The sequence below is a fragment of the Erythranthe guttata genome, chromosome 8 (assembly GCF_056151865.1).
Source record: "Erythranthe guttata isolate IM_541 chromosome 8, IM_541, whole genome shotgun sequence".
In the NCBI taxonomy this organism is placed as follows: Eukaryota; Viridiplantae; Streptophyta; class Magnoliopsida; order Lamiales; family Phrymaceae; genus Erythranthe; species Erythranthe guttata.
The window spans coordinates 13,512,803-13,532,270 of NC_142540.1; the positions used below are offsets into that span (position 1 = coordinate 13,512,803).

A 19,468-nucleotide genomic window follows, 5' to 3' on the forward strand; every position below is an offset into this window, starting at 1 on the left:
AAAAAATATTTGGCACTCGTACATAAATGTGAACTTGTTTTCGAAATATATGAAATATATGAAATATATGAAAGGCGGAATCCCTTGCCTCCAGGGCCCTCATGCCATATTTATAGCTGAAATTCCAAGAATGTTGCTGCCAGAATTCGATCTTAGGATCTTGGACCAACTTACCACCCCGAAACCAGTTGAACTATACTCGTGCGGGCATACTTACAAAAACTGTGAGGATTGAGGAGTGTCACAATGTCTTAACGATTGTTGTTGAAACATGAGAAATGTTACTCAAACAAGCAATATAAAGATATGTATTACATCAACAAATTAAAACAAAAAAAACAAAAAAATTAATTGAAGAACACATGATTCATATAATAAAAATAAAAAAGATTATGTAAATGTTGCTGCCCAGGATCGAACTGGAGACCTTTAGTGTGTAAGACTAACGTGATAACCACTACACCACAGCAACTTGAATGATTATCTAATAAATAATTATATTAATATCTATTAAACAAAGTGAACAGGTGGAGCTGCGTAAGCTTCGCGTAGACCGACAAAATACAAAGTTGTGAAAGATGTAATTGACCTCTGTTTCTTCATTCATTGCTTCTCCTCCAATCCAATTCAATTCAATTCAAACCCCTGACTCTAATTTTCTGGAGTTAGGGTTTTATTTCTTTTTCCCTTAATCGTTCTTCAATCAATCGCCAATTCATTCTCCAGTTTCTGAATTTCAGAAACCAAAAAGACAAATAAAAAAGTAATTGAGAATGGGTCGAATGGCACGAAGTTGCATTCAATCGCTGCTAAAATTGGTGAATTCAGGGTTAGGAATGGTCGGCGTAGCCATGATTGTCTACTCTCTCTGGATGCTTAGGGTATGGCTCCGCGATCAAGATTCTGTCCAACCCCCCATTCCTTGGTAATCAATCCTTTTTGCCCTTCTCTCTCTCTCTCTCTCTCTCTCTAGAAATTATTTGTAATTAATTTATTGGAAATTGGATTGTGATGAAGGTTCGTGTACACCACTCTCGGCCTTGGGGTTACTTTGTGTGTGATCACATGCTCGGGCCACGTCGCTGCTGAGACTGTTAATGGTTGTTGCTTGTACATCGTATCCTTAATATCTGTTTTCTTCGTTTTAATTGACAATCGTCATTCCAAATCTTATGTTCTTGAACGCAAGCTTTTGATTTCTTTGCTAGGTTAACTTGATTTTCGTTTTTTTTCTGGATATTTGAATTATGTTTTTAATTTTCTCTCTGAAGCATGATAACTAACCATATAACTTGGGATGTAGCTTTGTGTTCGGGTCTGTAGTTGACCTTTTCATCTTCCAACTTCTTCGACAAACCAGAAATTGTAGCTCTTTGTTTGTCAGATTTGAAGCTGATAGTGTGTTTATGATTTTTTTCTTGTATGCTCATAATACAGATAGAGATGCTCTGGCCTCTGGCTTTAGTGCCTAGTATAGAAAAATTGATGTTGTACGGTTATACCTTTTTTGTCAGCGCACAAATTTCACTTGTTTGTTGAGCTTAACTAGAGCGTAGTACATGGTCTTTGTGTTTATGATTTTTGTGCTGGAAGCTGCAGTTACTGCAGATGTATTCTTAAACCACAGCTGGCAGGAGGTACTTGCACTAATATGCTCCTTTTCGTTTCGTCTGAATTTTGAAAACGCTCATATTTTAACAACTTTGCTCTATATCAGGACTTCCCTGCGGATCCATCTGGAAATCTTGATCATTTAAAGGACTTTATCAAAGACAACTTTGACATATGCAAATGGATTGGCTTGATGGTGTTGGCTTTACAGGTTTCTTTCCTTCTTTTGCCAACACATTTCTCTATTTTCCCTCTGTTTCTCTCTCAATCACACACACATAATGGTTCCATTTTACTCTATTTGTGTGGTAATTTTCTTTTAAATGGAACATTTGTGATCCACTAAAACACACACGTATATTAGGTGTGTGTATATTGTATATATATTATGTGCGCGTGTGTATTCGATATGAGATCACCCCACCTCAGAAATTAGATATTCATTATTATCATCTGAGCTGAATATAAAGAACAAACTTGAATTTACAAGTCAGAAACAGAAACTTGAAAAGATAAATCTGTAAAATGAAGGCACCGACTGTCAACAAAATGAACCTTTAGAGGTTATAGTAATGTCTTTGAAATTCATGCCCTTGTAATAACTGAGATATGTTCTTATGAAAGAAGTCATGCTTAACACTTCCACAACAATCTGTTAGGTTTTCTTATTGTCGTACTGGTTTTTGCATGCAGGCACTAAGTATGTTGTTGGCTATGATTCTCAAAGCTTTAGGACCACATCCTGAGAGATACTATGAAAGTGATGATGAATATCTTCCAGATAGGGTTCCTCTGCTGAAGAATTATGTTCCCCCACAAACCTATGTTACTGAACCGGCCTATGCCGTGAAAAATGATGCTTGGAATATAAGAATCAATAGTAAAGTAAGTTCGTTTTAACTCACCTTTTTTAGTAAATTGTGCTTTTGATGTTACATATGACAATAGCCTGTGTTATGATCTTCGCATCCTCTTTCTGATCTAATTTTCTAAAGTATTTCAGACTTTAGTTGCTTTTAATTGAAGGATTCTATTTGAGGGAAGGATATTGGGTGTTGAGGATTAAGGATTTTACTCCGATACTAAGTGGATAGAAACATACTTATTATTGATGGAAAATACGAGTCAAAAGCCAAAACGGTTGCTAAAAAAATGGACGTGCAATGTGCATTGCAGAAAGTTCAAGTGTTGGGAATTTTCTGTTATGGATTAAAGATTCTTAGTTGGCGCTGATAGATTAAACTCATCTCTAAGTTTGTCACTCTTATCCCTTTCTCAAATGTATGATCGGTAACGGTTTCATTTTCTTTTTACTGTTGCTCCAAATGAATCTATGTTTGTTAAGCTTTGCAAAATTTCTTTCCTTCAAACATGATTTGACTGCCGCACTAAATTGAAACAAATATCACTTTTATTTTTCAAGTTCTTCTAAATTACCTTTTCTCCAACACCTTTTCGACATGATTTGACTACTTTTATTTCTGTCCCCTCTCAAAAAATAAACAGACATTACTTCCATTCTCAAATTCTTCCCTTTCGCCAAAGCGAAATGGATATAAGCCCCAAAATGCAACCAAACACTGATAACTTCATTGCTTTTTCCATAATTATAAACATCTCTTGAGTTTACTTACCATGTTTAGACAGGGTTTGTTAACGGTGATGTTGAGTGTGTTCGAGATATCCCATGAATGGACCCTACCTACTGTTATACTTGTGATGGTTTTGTGTCATTTCCTTTATGATTTTCGGACAACAAATGTTTCATTGCTTAACCAAAACCAAATATTTTATGGACTTGTTTTCCTTTTGTTATCCAGGCAAGCAGGTAAACTAGATTTGTTTTGGCAATGAAGTGCGTGTAGACGAATAGCTGGGAAAGAGGTTATTTTCACTTCAGACATCAGCTCTACAAGTACGTGGTTGTCAATGGCGTATTCTTGAGCTTCAATTCTTGGTTTCCCATCAGCATGTGCATATACTACTCTGTAAATGCTTCATTTTAATTTTTACTTGCATTTAAGTTAGATAAACTTGTAATATTATGTCTATGTGGTAATTCAAAAGGTATTGAACCAAAGGAATCTTCAAGTGTTCAAAGCAGTTCTTTACTGGTTTGATTTGCAACGTACTTCTTATGCAGGCACAAAATAAAAAATAAAAAATGGTGGATATCTTTCAATGCAATTTATCATTGTACACGCCTGTGTTATTAAGAGAGTTGGTACTAGGATTGGTTTGTAGAGCCAAATTTAGGGTTCAAATTCGGGTCATCTTTAGGTAGTTCCTGGTATTTTCTTGTGCGTGTCGAAATAGAGGAATGCATTAGTAGCGTAGTTGCATGCGCTTTAAGAATTTAAGTTGGATTGAAATTCGATTTCAATTGTCACTAGGCAATAGAATTTTACAAGTTATCGTTTAACGTATGTCTAAAGAATACATTCATAGTTACGAATTATAGCGCATATATTTGCGGACACTTGTCTTTTTTTCATATGGAGCTGTTCCTTGTATTATAGGCTGCAAAGTAGCGTCACCCTTTTTTTTTCTCTCTCCTATTTTCGCCTGCTTTTCGTAATTACGGCCATGTTTGGTGTTTATTTTTGTGTGTTTTTAACGATCTTTTCTTTCCACTTTTTCTTGGGCATGTTTAATTTACAAACGTCGTGTCTTGTATTTTGCCCAGAGGAGAAAGGGCTCCCTCTTTTCTTCGTTTTACCTGTTTACGGAATCATGAGCGCTCTTATAATAATGATATAATTTTGGTTGAATTTGAAAAATCCTCTCATATATAGTCCAGGTGACAAAATAACGTCTTCGTTTATTTATTATTTATATATATGAAATCGAGAGTGAATGATGTAGTGATAAATTGCGCCAAGGTGAAGGACTTCTTTGCCTGAGGCAGCCGTTGTTTCAATGTTTTTGGCACCGTTCACATTACTTGTACAATAATAATGTCAGAAATATATATATATATATATATATATATATATATATATATATATATATATATATATATATATATATATATATATTCACCGCGTTGAATATATTATATTATATTATTTTTGACCTTTGGTACATCAAACAAACTGCCACAAAACAGTGACTGCATTTATTGTATGTACTTTATGCATTGATGATGGTCACGACTATGACTATTCACCATAATGTAAAATATTAACTACAACTCAATGAATTATTCCTAACAATCTTATAATTAGAAAATATTACTTTGAATATTAGAGCAACTCCAATGCGTTTATCAAATAGGATATTTGTAATCACCATTTGCACACTAAAAAGAAGAAATTTTAATTCCCGTGGAATTATCAAATGAAAGTTCTATTTTTATAATTCACCTCTTGAAATGCAAATATACTTGCTGACAATTAAGTTTTAAAAATGTAAACACCTAAAAATCCTCAATCACAAGATGACATGTGGTAATTACAAATAAAACTACACATAAACTCTCAATTTTGATAATTAATTTGATAATCATTGTTGAAGTAGATGAATTTTAAAACAATCAAAATATTATCTCAAATATAAAATGAGTATTTAATAATTTAATTTTTATGTCTAGCTTTTTAAGTCGTTGTATGTTTATTTTCAACCGCTCACATCTTATATACAAAAGTGACGTAGTACATGGGTTTTTTCCCGCTCAATATTTCACATTTTGGGGTTAAGACTTAAGATAGTTAATAACATTTTCGATATTTAAAGGTTTATTAATTATTTTAGTAAACTATGACCAAGGTATATACAAACAATTATTATATGGGACATTTGATATAGACCCTAAAAATATATAGAGATAAGTCCATCCCTAAAATTCTTTCTTTGAAATACCCCTGAATGGGTAAAAAAACAAGGGGTCTTAAGATATAAGTCACTGGTGACAAACCGTATTAGAACTAAATGACAAGTCTAATTAAAATTTGCTTCACATCCTTTATTAAATTTATTCCAAAAATGCCCACTCACAAATTCAAAATCACAGCATAATTATAAATATACTATGATGAACTATGGTATTATTTAACATTTTTAAGTTTGCATCTACCATTTTGTTAATTTTTCGTGGAACACGTTTTTTTTTCCCCATATTTTTTCATTATATAAAAATCTATTTTTCCCCTTTTCTACATAAAATTAAAAATTATGTTTTTTTTTTTTTTTTTTTTTTTTAATTTTTCGTATTTTTTCATTATACAAAATCTATTTTTTCTAGATAAATTGAAAATTATGATTTTTTTAAATTTGTTTTGCCGTAGACATCTACAGAAACCCATAGAAACCGTAGTAATCCGTAGTAAACCATAAACATCTTGAAACCCTAACTCCTTTCAACCCTAGCCGTCAGACACCATAGACACCCATAGACACTCATAGACATCTGTAGACATCTAAATCGAAAAATCTTGAATTTCCCACACCAAACCCTAGATCCGCTCCACCACGGAAATCCTAACTCCCTCTTTGAACCCTAGCCGCCAACAAGCCATATAGACAACAATAGACACCCACGAAAATGCATAGTCATCCAAAAATTAAACCCTAGATCTGCAACCACCATCGTCATAGCCGCCAACATAAAAACCTAGATTTGCAAAACCGTCAACATGGCCGCCACCACCAGCCCCCTTCATAATTGCGACCACCACCACCCGTAACCGCTTCCATAACTATCTCCACCATACCCACGACCTCCATGGCTGCCGCCATAACAACCCCCACCATACGCACCGCCTCTATAGCTGCGGCCATTTACCATGACCGCCTCCATAACAACCCCCACGTTACCCGCCGCCTCCATGGCCACCCTCACCGCCGCCATAGACACCATAGCCACCCACCATATAACTGTGAGCAAGAGAGATCGAGACGGAGAGAGAGAAAGAACAACACACATGTAGAGAACAAGAGAAATAGAGAGAGTAAAAGAAAAGAAACATTGTCAGTAGAGAACGAGAGAAAACGGGCGAAAGAAAATAGAGAGAATAAAATAAAAGAAACATATCTGGTTTGGAGAAACGTAAATAGAGTTTATATTTAGGGTATAAGGGCAAATCAGAGATTAAAAAAGAATTAGGGATGTGAGACATATTATATTTTAAAATATGGATGTATTTAAAAGATTTAGTTTGGGGTTGTCATTTAGTTATAATTAAATTTGCTACAGGGACCCAAACATATTAACCCCAAAAAACAATACTGCTCTTACATGCAATTTTTGCCCCAACTGCATTCAGCATTTCGACCAATTGCATTCAACATTTTTTTAAATAAGTTTTTTATTTAAAAAAATAAAATATAAATTTAATATTTTTTTCTGAATTTTTTTCGGAAAAGTTACTGTTTCAAATATGACTATATATGATTATATATGACTATAGTCGACGATAGTCATATTCTTGCTTTATACTAATGTTTTTTACATTTTCAACTTAAAATTGTATATTTTCGATTATACAGTTTAATATAGAGGGTGTTTGACTAAGCTTATTTAAACAGCTGATAATCTCTTACGTCTGAGAAGATGTTTTAAGAGCTGATAAGATGTTTTAAGAGCTGATAAACTATTACATCTTATTTTTATGATTAATTTTTTGAGTGTTTGGATATCTTATAAGTTTTTTCCTATTAATACTTTTTATAAGATCTTAAATAAAAACGTGGGGTAGATGTATTTTTTTTAAAAGATCTTATTTGCTCTCCAACAACTTATTTAAAAAAATACGATATTTTAAAAAAAAATTAACAAACACTTTGGAAGAGCTTATAAGCTCCTTTTAACATCTTATAAGCTTAGCCAAACACCCTCATAGTCATATTTGTCAAATGATATAAACAAACGAGTATTATTTATGAAAAAATCCATCAACATCACTGTACATTAGAAAAAAAAACAACATATCATACGTACGACTATACATGACTATATATGACTACATATAACTACAACTGTCAACTACAGATGATTGATACATATGAAGCTACTTGAACTTTTGCTTGTCCTCAAGCAAAAACTAGCAACTATCAAAGCAACGCTTTCAACAAATGCCTCTCATCACATAGATTAATGGTCAACTTCAAGTTTTCAGAATTTGCAATTATCATGACAATTCTTAAAAATTTACAAGCTCGTAATTCAAAGATACGTATTCACTCACCCTTGCCAAAAACCACAAACCATGCTATCGCTTCAAGTATCCCATATTTGTAAATAAAAAATGGAGAAAATTTATACTTACATAATAATATTCAACTCCAAAGACTCACCAAATTTCTTTACTCCGCTAGTATCAACTAATTGAGCTATTGGGATCATTGGGACTTTTTGGCTTTCAAAAGTTGGGCTTTTGGTACAAGGTAGAAAATATGGGTAAAAGTGGCTACTCTTCTCATTTCATCTCGCAATTAGTCACTAAGAGTTGCACTTGACGAAATTTTAAACTCTCGTTCTTGACTAGAGGTGTTTTCGCTAGGATTTAGCTTTTGGAATTATTGTTTCACCTCGGAGGACTTATAACCTAACTCGATTTGTTAAAAGTTCAAAAGTCTCCACTTTTGCTCTTAATATGATGGTTCGAGTTTTTACTTCAAAATCTTTCTCACGTCCTTTCTTCCCCTTCTATTCTAACTTTCTTCTTCTTCTTTTTTTTTTTTTTTTTTTTTTTTTTTTTTTTTCTTTTCTCTTTCTCTTTTTGTTTTTTTTTTTGAGAAGAAGACGAAAAACGTAACAAATATTCAACTAAACTCCAAGGGATAATTTATCAAGAAATCTCCATCTAATCTACCAACTTTATTTTGGCTAAAAGAAAGAACACCATTTCTTCAAGGCTCAATCAAGGTTCGAATGATAAAAATTTAAAGGTAGGCTTGAAAGGCTCAAACGGTTCAAAGATGGCCCAAATCACTTCCCAAATTGCTCAACAATTTAATATTTCACTTTGTAAATTCCTAAGGCAAATTCTAAAACCGAATAGCATATGATATAGCATAAATTAATTCCACGTTTTAAAACACAAAACTTTCAACCAAAGCAAGGCATAATTCGTGATTCCTAACAATGACTCATTCCTACGACACTTTGAATCAAAAGCTCACCAAAATTCAATCACAATCTAGATAAAGCAAGCAATTTCATCATTAAACATCAATCATCTTTCATCATCATGATTCATCGAAGCATTTATCTCAAATTTTTTTTTTTCGAAAGCAATAAATAAACCAAAACAACTAAAAAAAATCCTAATGCATGCAAACTAACAATTTAAAAAGCACATAAATACAAACAATTTTTTTTCACCCCCAAACTTAAAAGTTACATGACCCTCAATGTAATTAGCACGAAGTTTAAGGATAGAATACACCTGAATAAGTCGTCGTGGCCATCTCCGGCTTGCTCTCCACCCTCGCTCTTATTATGCTTCTGTTGAGCTTCGCACGACCGTATGAGATTTTGAACTGTTTTCCGCACGGCCGTGCGAATTGCCAAAATTGTGCAGTAGCTGTCTGTTTCTCGCACGGCCGTGCGCAAAGTGTAAATTGGGCAGTAGCTTTTTCTGATTACAACACGACCGTATGAGATTTTGGCCTTGTTTTGGGACGGCCGTATGAGCTCTAGAGCTGCAATTTCTTGACCTGAAAATTAAAAATATGCTTAAATTGTTAGCTTGAATGCTTATAAAATAAATAAATAAAATAAACCAAGAAAAAAAAAAAAAACGAAAATCTCGGTTTGCCTCCCGAGAAGCGCTAAGTTTATTGTCTTCAGCCAGACTTTGTTCCTGCTCTTCAATTCCTTAGCTTTTAAACCCATCTCCTTACTTCCTTTTGGAGAAAGTTTTGATTAAATGGGTTGATCCGATTCTTCTTTCGACTGGTTCGCTTAGGAATGCCCTTGAATTTATTCTTTTTGATGTCATGAGGCTTGCTAACATCGTCTTTTATCACAGTGTTTTGAGTAGGTGTTGTAACCAACTCAACCTTTTTCTTTTGTTCTCCTACATGCACATTAGTATCCACAAAAAAATTTAAATCATGTAATTTAACAGGAAAAAGTTTAGAATCACTTACCTCATCAAGAAGATAACATCCATTAGCCGTAATAGGCTTTTCATCCACCCGGTACACCTTGAAGATCACTGTTTCTTCCCCCACACTCATTCTTAGCTCTCTCTTTCCTACATCAATAATTGACCTACCGGTTGCTAAGAAGGGGCGTCCTAAGATAAGGGGAATATTTTCATCTTCCTCTATGCCTAGTACTAGAAAATCGGCCGGGAGTATGAACTTATCTACCTTGACCAATACATCCTCAACTATGCCTAAAAGGGTGAGTAAAAGATCTATCGGCTAGCTGCAAGGCCACGGAAGTGGGCTTAATTTCTCCTAAATTCAATTTCTCATAAATTGATAAAGGCATTAAATTTACGCTCGCCCCTTGATCACATAATGCTCGCCCAAAATACCTAGTACCTATTGTGCATGGAATGGTACAACTGCCCGGATCTCGAAGCTTCGGTGGAATTTTATTTGAAAGGATAGCACTAGTTTGCTCATTTAGGTTTACAATTGCTGCACATTCCGGAAGCCTCATCTTCTTCGATACAAGTTCCTTTATAAACTTAACCCAATTTGGCATATGCTTAAGTGCCTCAACAAAAGGAATATTAAGCAACTTTTTAAGATAATCCAAAAATAACTGAAATTGCATATCAAGCTTAGAGTTTTGAAAACGTTGAGGGAAGGGTACCTTGGGAGTAGGTTCACTTACTGTGATCTTTGTGTTGCTTGGCCCGACCTCGGTTTTTTCCTTGGGCTCCTCTACAATAGGCGGTGGTGCAACGGAATTTTTAGGATCTTTCTCTAATTGCCTCCCATTTCGCAAACTTACCGCATTGCACTGCTCGATGTTGTTCTTCCGTATTCGACGGCAGTGCTCCCGATGGCCTCGCATTTAGCTGGGTTGCAAGCTGACCCATATGTGTTTCCAAATTTCGAATGGAAGCTTGAGTTGATGTCATGAATTGTGCTAAAATGTTTGCGAGATCTCCACCTTGAGGGGGAGCTTGAGGCGGATTTTGGAATCCGAGAGCTAGCCTTTGTCCTTGCAGATTTCCTCCCCATCCAAAGTTGGGGTGATCTTTCCATCCCGGATTATAAGTGTTGGAGTACGGGTTCCTCTGTTGTCGATTGGTGTCATTCACGTAATTTAGAGACTCCGTTTCTTCTAAGCACCGCTCGGGACCTTGGACTGCATGAACTTGCTGAGTCTGAAATGCTGCTACTTGCTTTGATAGCTTTTCTAATTGGGCGGTGATTGCGGTGACCCCGTCTAACTCTAAAATTCTTCCCGTTTTATTGGCTCCGCTATTTGACCGGTCCGATGCCCGCATGTATTTGTTCCTTGCGATCCGCTCCAAAAGTTCGTAAGCTTCGTCATATGTCAAGCTCATGTACATACCGCCAGCTGCTGAATCGAGCACCGTTCTCGAATTATCTTGCAATCCATCATAAAATATTTGAAGTTGCTGCCACTCTTGAAGACCGTGATTCGGGCATCTCCGAATAAGTTGTTTGAACCGCTCCCACGTCTCGAATAATGCTTCCCCGGCTTCTTGTATGAAGTTTTGTATTTCTCTCCGGATTCTCTCAATTTTGGTTGGGGAGTTGTACGTATTCATGAAGAGCTGTGCTAGTTGGGGCCAAGAAGATATGGAGTGTGGTGCACGAGTTTGTAGCCATTCTCTTGCGGCTCCTTGGAGAGAGTGCTTGAAGAGACGGAGCTGCAGTGCTTCTGGTGACACTCCGTTCATCTTATGCGAATCACATGTTTCGAGAAAATTGACCAAGTGAAGATGCGGATCTTCGTGAGCTAATCCGCTGAATAACCCATTGTTTTGGAGCATAGTAAGGAGTCCCGCTCGAATTTCGAAATTGTTGGCTTCAATGGGGGGCTGCTGGATGCTTGAATGAAACCAATTTAGTGTTAGAACGGTGTACTCATGCAATGCTCGTTGGCGAGGTGGTGGATTAATGAGTTGCTGTTGCTCTTGCTTGTTGACGATATTTCCTGCCGCATTCGGTAGGCGCCCTTGGTCATCTCCCCTACGATTATTCTCTTCCTCCATTGTTCCGGGCACGTTTCGAGCTAACCGTTGATTTCTCCTAGCGTTCCTAAACGTTCGCTCAATTTCGGGATCCAAAGGTAGCAAGCTCGTGTCGTGCCCTATTCGCATAAAAAGTACCTACAAAAAATAAAAAAAAAATAAATAAAATAAGCAAATAAAATAAATAAAACGGCTGAAGTAAGAAAAATTGCTCAAATTTAATATTAGAATAAATAGATAATTTAGCCGTATTCCCCGGCAACGGCGCCAAAAACTTGTTGGGTGCTAAATACCTAACACGCAAGTGCACGTATCGCAAACAAGTAGTAAAAGTGGACTCGTGAGAGCCGGATGTCGATCCCACATGCAATACTCAAATTATCTAATCCTAAGTACCAAATTCTAACAATTATGATTTTTATCCAGCCTACGCAAAGTTGTCAAACTTAATCAACTAAATAATTAAACTAATTATGAAAGCAATTAAACACGATAAAATATCAATAAAAATGGACCTAGGATTTTATCTTCCCCCTATGCAAGAATTGCTCACCCAAAACCCCTCAATTATGAAATATATGATTCATGATTATTAACCCGAGACACTAATTTACTCATAACCCGCTGTCGCGTGTATTATGAGTCTATTATTCATAAGCGGTTCACTATATGTCTATGCAAACAAATTATGAATAAAGCATTAACCAACAAGTCTCGTAAATGGCTACCTAAAGTGATATCTGTATGTCTACGACACCACATGCAATTGACACACTCATCCGATGAAAACTACTCGAAGGTTCTTATACTTACCGTCTAATTATCAAAATAGCTCTGTCGAGTCAATCCCAATAATCACAGATAAAGCACATAAATTGATCAAGTTCATGCACTAACAATCATAACAAGTATAAGAAATAATCATAAAATCACAATTGCATAATCTCAAGAAAACGGGTTCACCATCCCCACATAGGGTTCCAACAAAATCCTAGATTAAAAACTTAGCTACTCATGTTCTCTACGAAAAACATAATAAAAATATAAAAAGACATAGATTAAGAAAAGATAGATAAAAGAAGAATTGTGATGAAGATTTGTCAATTCTCCGTCTTCGATTCTTCGTTCTCTCGCTCTTCTCGCTCCAAGGTTGTGTCAAAAAGTTCTTTAATTCGTGTTTGGTTTGCCCTTAAATAGATGTCCCAACTTGGTAGATGATTCTAGGTTTCCTTGTGTGATTAAAAGTCCAAAATTGTCTCCAGCGTGTTTTGGCGCGGCCGCGCGAAAATCAGTCAAAATTTCACACGGCCGCACGAGAATCGCCGAAACCTTCTGCCCAACTTCTGCAGTTGGCACGGCCGTGCCAAAAATAGGCTAAATTTGGCACGGTCGCGCGGGCATTTTTCAGCCAATTTTCAGCATCTTTTGTTTTCTTCCGTTTTTGCCCGTTTTTGACCTTTTTAGGCTCGTTTCGTCCTTGGAACTCCCAAATCGTCAAGTTGTACCTAAAATACAATAAACCACTCATTAAGCATCAGAAAATCAATATAAATATACAAAAATCCTCGTAAGAAAGTATACATTGAGTGTAAAATACACACTCAACAACTATATATGACTACAAATGACTATATACCAAAAAAAATCCATCAACATCTCTAAAGAGGCATTCTTCTTCGTTTTCGTGGTGGGCCCCACTTTGCTGCCATGTTTTTGTGAAACTGATGTAAACTCTTGATCAAAACAAAAAAAAATATAAATAAATAAAAGACCATGAAATCCTCTGATTATGCAATTTTCAAAGGATCCTCTCATTGTGCAATTTTTAAGAATTCAAAGGAATATCAAATATATCCAAATTATGCAATTTTTATTTCTTGAATCCTCTCATCGTGCATGAAATCAAGTAAAACAGAGCTCTCACACTTAGGGCTTTCGATCATCCTCAAATACAAGAAAAAAAATTACATATAATTTATAACAAAAAATGAACAAGATAAAAATTAAACAAAATAAAAATCAAATAAATCCCAAAAAAAAAAGATTTTAATATTAATTGTTCACAGATCTTAAAAAAACCTAGTAAATCTGTATCTGGTTTGAGTCCTCCCCTCCCTCAACCAAAAAATGAGAAGAAAGTAAAACAATAATGTAGAAACCATTTCATCAAACGGAAGTACGTAGAAAGAGATTTAAAACGAATTTAAAAAAAATACAGTAGAAAAAATTGGCTGCAATTTCCTTGGAAAGGGACTTAATAGCCGTGTCTTGACAAGATTATCGCAACGAATCCAATGTTGCAGTTCGTAGCCAGATCTTTGGTTGGCCGCACAATAGATCCATCAACAAACCTATATTTGTTTTTCACTGTTAATTCCATAGTCACGGAGTGATTCCATGTGCTATAGTTTTGTTCAGTAAGAACTTGTGACACAAGAACTAGTCCCGGTTGGTCTAAATGGTGAAGGTATAAAGGATGATTAGGGTTGTCAAATTTGGATGCCATGCTCAATTGAGTTGACTTGTTCTTGTATGTATCTTTCTCGTTGCCAATGGTGAAATGAGCAGATTTTTTTCTTTCCCAGATTCAGTGCTCTGGTACCATAATAAATAGATGTTTGGAGTGGGAAAAATTGTTATCTTATTCAACAGAAAAATGTACATTTTTATACAAGAATACAAAATTAATTACGTTCTATAATACAGCCAATAATTTAGTATAGAATATATCTCGGATGGTAAGAAACTAATTGAGATATAAAAAATATTATCTTTCCAATTGCGTATAATTGTCCTTCGACCTTCAACATGCAGCTTAGAGGAGGTTAGAGGTCCTTCCCACAATCATATTATACGACAAAAAGGCATCCATGATCAAGAATTTCAGTAATCTAGTTTCTCGTACCTGCTCGATTCACAAATAAATAAGTAGCGTCACTTCTCCCAAGGGATGGACTATCTCTCCTCCAAACCTAATAAGACAGAGTCTAATTGCTTCACCTCGATCAAAATTCAAGCCCTATATATTTGAAGCATTCATAATTAATAATGTCGGCCGAATGATCATCAGTGCGTCGTTGTGAAGCTGTTGGTATCGCATCTGCACCTAACACTGTTGGGTAGGTGGTGGTTACGAGACCCTAACATTTGGTTACAAATGTCTCTAACAATGTCGTATAAGAAACTTATATAACCGGGTTAATTTACTAGTATTAATTAATATAAATGATTTTTTTTATTGAATATATCATAAAGTAGACCTTGAAATTTGTTCTACAACTCAAACTTTCTTCTCTCAAAGTTTTCGAAAACATTGCTCAAACCATATTAAAGTGTTACATTAAGGGTTCAATTTTCTTAAATTGGGTATCGGAAGTCATTAAAGGCAATGCTTTTAAAACAAAGTACAGAACAACAATGTGTCCACACTTGGACTGCGACTTACTTCACATTATTCATCCTCTCAAACAAACTTTCTTCACATGTCCCCAACATCCAATATTAAATTATTATATAATTAAAATAAAACAAAACAAAGAAGTAACGGTAGAATGTTGAAATGACCAAACTGCCCTTGGGGCATTCACACCTACAGTCATACACGTGGATGCTGTCGTGCGGATTTAACGCCTTAACTGTCGCTGGGGCCCACTTAAAAAGTAGTGGCACCATCGTGAATAAAATAAATCTCAATGGGTCATTTGGGCATTAAAAAAAAAGAAATTTGGACTTGATATATGCCAACCTTATATACCCCATTTATCATCATATCAAACAAACTACATCACAGTTTTTTTTTTTTTTAGTACAGTGCTTAGTTGCAAGAGCACTGTGTTTTCAACAGTACTAAATAAAGTGTCGGCAGACCAATTTTTTTTTCCTCGATTTCCACGCGCCACCGTGGAGAGGTTGTTTAGAGTATGGAGGGTCTCTGCTATACTTTCGTTTTTTGCATGCTAGTGGGCTCCGCCGCCGCTGTGCAAGACCTACATTGGCGTCCGGCCACGGCCACGTGGTACGGAAGCCCGGAAGGCGACGGCAGTGACGGCGGTGCGTGCGGGTACGGGTCGCTGGTGGATGTGAAACCGTTCAGGGCCCGAGTCGGGGCGGTGAGCCCGGTGCTGTTCAAGGGCGGCGAGGGGTGCGGCGCGTGCTACAAGGTGAGGTGTTTGGACCGTTCGATATGTTCGAGGAGGGCGGTGACTGTAATTATCACCGACGAATGCCCTGGTGGGTACTGCTCCAACGGCCGCACGCATTTCGATCTCAGCGGCGCCGCTTTCGGAAGAATGGCGGTTGCCGGCGGCGGAGGGCAGCTGCGTAACCGTGGGGAGCTTTCAGTCATTTACAGGAGGTAATTTGTATGTGTGTTTTCTCAACGGTCTTGTTCTGTTTTGTCGTTTTCTGATTAGAGCTTAGTTAATTAACTACTCTTTTGAAGGCCCACTGCTTAATTTCTTGTGAATATTTAATTACTGATTTACTTCAGTTAGGGTAATTAATTTTCATTTTTTATTACTTTATCTATGTATATTTTTATATTGGTTAAATATTACTGCGTCTGTGCAGAACCACACACACACACACACACTTGAGAGAGAGAGAGAGAGAGAGAGAGAGAGAGAGAGAGAGAGAGAGAGGTGTACCTTTTTGGTCAAAGTGTTATGGCATGGCATATCTTGAGTTTGACTGCCCAAATGAGCTTAAGATACATTTGCAGTTAAAGTAATTATGTAATTTATATATCGATGATTTAATTAATAGTAAGCATTATTTAAAACTTAAAATAAATTGATAAAAATGCAGGACGGCGTGCAAATATCCAGGGAAAAACATAGCGTTCCATGTGAATGAAGGATCAACTGATTATTGGTTGTCACTATTAGTTGAATTTGAGGATGGAGATGGTGATCTTGGTTCCATGCACATCAGAGAGGTAATTTACACCACATACCTTCTTTTTTTAATTTTGCTTTTTATATTTTAAACATTTTGGTTGATTTATTTTTTAGTTTAAAACTTACTTTTTCTCTCTCTCAAAAAAAAAAAAAAAAAAAAAAGAACTCATCATTTTTTTTTTGAAATTATAAATTCGTTTTCGATAGGTTTTTAATTATCGTTTGAAAATGATAGGACAAAAATAGAAATATTACACTTGCTTAGTTAATGCGTGTAAAACTGAAATAGAGTAACTCCAAAAATGTAATATTCACATTTTGTTTTATCAAATAATTGAAATGAATTTGGCTAAATTCAAACAAAAAAGAAAAGAAAAGAAAAAGTAGTACTAGTATTTAAAGTGATAGTGCAACATAACACTTTCTCCATGTGTTTATAGTGAGGACAATCACATGACAATATTGCTATTGCTGTCCTAATGTAGAATATTGGGAGCCTAAAGCTATAATTTCTCTGTTATTAATTAATTAGTTTCCCATAGTCAAAAAGAAGCCCATTTTTCTGTTTCTATAGGGTTTTTTTTTTTTTTTTTTTTTTTTTTTTTGCAATAAAGTCCCCACTTTCTTCCCATTTATCTACAAGAGAACATCTTTTGTTTTTTAATCAGTATAAAAGAAAAGAGAACATCTTCATTTGGCTTTAGAAGAAGCATCACATGAAATCCAGAAAACATGTATTAAAAAAATAATGTTTCTGTTAAATGAACAACTTAAGATCTTTAAATCACGTGCCCTGACAGGTCACACTAAGTGTGTGTGTGTGTATATATATTTATATATATATATAATATTTTTATTTATTTTCCTTTTGAAAAAGAGAGATTCATTCATTTGGCTCCTTTAGAATATTATCACTTGTTATATTTCTAGATGGAAAAATTGTTATATCTATCTGTCTTGAGATCTTTCTCTCACTAGAATTACATACCTTTACCAAAAAATAAAGGCCCCCCTTAGCTTTTTTCTCTTTCTTTAATGCCCAATTACTCCTAAGTGGGCAATACACAAATCCCACTTCCTTTATGGAAAACCACTACTCCCACCATTCATCAAACTGAATTACTATGTGTCTTCTTCATGTTGGTCGTGCTAAAAAAATATGCCTTAATTATACAACTACAGTTAAACCTTTGTAAATTAATACGGTCGGGACTAACAAAATTCGGTTAATTTAGGGAAAAAAAAGTTCTCTGAATAATTTGAAGTGTGTTGTTTGAATGAAAACAGGTGAATTCAAATGAATGGCTAGAAATGACACACATATGGGGTGCGACATGGTGCATAATAGCTGGACCTCTACGAGGGCCGTTCTCCGTAAGGCTAACAACTCTATCCACCGGAAAAACCCTTTCTGCAAGAGACGTCATCCCCAAAAATTGGACTCCTAAAGCCACTTACACTTCTCGCCTCAACTTCTAATTTCTACCGACAAATAGTTAAGTGTGCACGCGAGCGCGACCGCGCGCGCCTGTTTATCTCTCTCTCGAAAAAGAAAAGTTGCCAAGAAAAGTCAAAAGTTGGAGCAAAATGGTTTAACTTTATCTTTAGCAGCATTACTTTGGTAAAATATTGTGCAGTGTGTAGCCCTCTCCAAAGGAGAGAGTGCGTTTTTTATTAAGTGGTGTGTAATATTATTAGTTTATGTGTTGTCGGAGTTAGGTATAGTTGGTTTTATGGGTGCTTGTGTTTTCCACAGAGACAGGGACCAAGTTGTATGGTTTTATGTTGTTTGCTTGCTTTAATAATTGTGATAATAATAATTATAAATGTTTTTGAAAAATAACAAAATCTAATGTGTGTGATCTCCTTTGTTTATAGTTTATGTCGTGGGAGCTAGTCATATAAGATGAAATTAGTATAAAATAAATATAAATAATCAATAACATGCCAAAGAATAAATTTTATTGTTTGTTAGTTACAACATTTAAATCCATAGATGCCAATAATATGAAATGTGGGGTTATTGATTCTAACATATATAACTTCTCTGGAGTTCTCAACTTCCCACTAACTCGTCGATGTAACCATAAGTAATAACTCATCAGTCATCAGACTCATCACTATCTTCTATTATTCATGTTCCATATACAGTTAAACTTTTATAAATTAATACAACTCGGACTTGCAAAATATTACTTACTCCTTATGTCTACAATATCTGTCACTTTTAAGAATTTTTTTAGTTTCATATTATCTGTCACTTTACAATTCCAACACTACATTAATACATATTTTTCAATTATACCCTTATTAACTATTCAACACTCTCTATGCATTAATTAATAAATAAGGGTATTTTGGTCTAACAATATATAGTTTTCTAAAGTCAAAACATATTTATTGAGTTTATTAAGATTTGTGCAAATGTGAAAAACAACTATTAATCATTTGGAGAATCTTACAACGAAATCGTATTTTAATTTATTTTCCAATTTGTTCCGTATATTGGACACATGTTGGATACTGCTTATAATAATTCGATATATAACATTGGTTAAAACCAAAGATGCACGGAAACTTATATGTAGAAGCGTTTTTACGTTTCGGAAATCGAAACTTCATGACAACGGATTAACCTTTTCAGATTTTTTTTAATTTTTCTCGGAAGTCCAAAACTAATTCTAGTATCAATTCCAAATTTCTCGAAATCTAAAAAATTAATTTCAATTCCAAAAGTTATAGAATTTTCGGAAACCGGATGAGTTCAACATTTCTAAAACAGTTCAGAAACGTATAATTTTTAAAACTAAGAACACCCACTTTCATATA

General features: G+C 35.2%; 2 protein-coding genes and 1 non-coding gene across 3 annotated transcripts; 2 read left to right on the forward strand and 1 right to left on the reverse strand.

The window, feature by feature from the left end:
- Positions 1–399: 399 nt before the first annotated feature.
- TRNAV-UAC (transfer RNA valine (anticodon UAC)) lies at positions 400–472 on the reverse strand. The gene has a single exon. It is a non-coding gene; the product is annotated as a tRNA-Val (tRNA).
- Positions 473–519: 47 nt separating this feature from the next.
- Positions 520–3,738, forward strand: LOC105970624 (Tetraspanin family protein). Its single transcript, XM_012995455.2, has 6 exons — positions 520–925; positions 1,018–1,117; positions 1,557–1,637; positions 1,718–1,822; positions 2,305–2,496; positions 3,432–3,738. The coding sequence occupies exons 1-6, from the start codon at positions 774–776 to the stop codon at positions 3,441–3,443; spliced, it is 642 nt and encodes a 213-aa protein (XP_012850909.1). The 5' UTR covers positions 520–773; the 3' UTR covers positions 3,444–3,738.
- An 11,718-nt stretch (positions 3,739–15,456) lies between these two features.
- Positions 15,457–18,487, forward strand: EXPB3 (expansin B3). The gene is made up of 3 exons (XM_012995435.2): positions 15,457–16,095; positions 16,548–16,677; positions 17,927–18,487. Exons 1-3 carry the CDS (start codon positions 15,662–15,664, stop codon positions 18,116–18,118), a joined length of 756 nt encoding a protein of 251 aa, XP_012850889.2. The 5' UTR covers positions 15,457–15,661; the 3' UTR covers positions 18,119–18,487.
- The last annotated feature ends 981 nt before the right edge of the window (positions 18,488–19,468 follow it).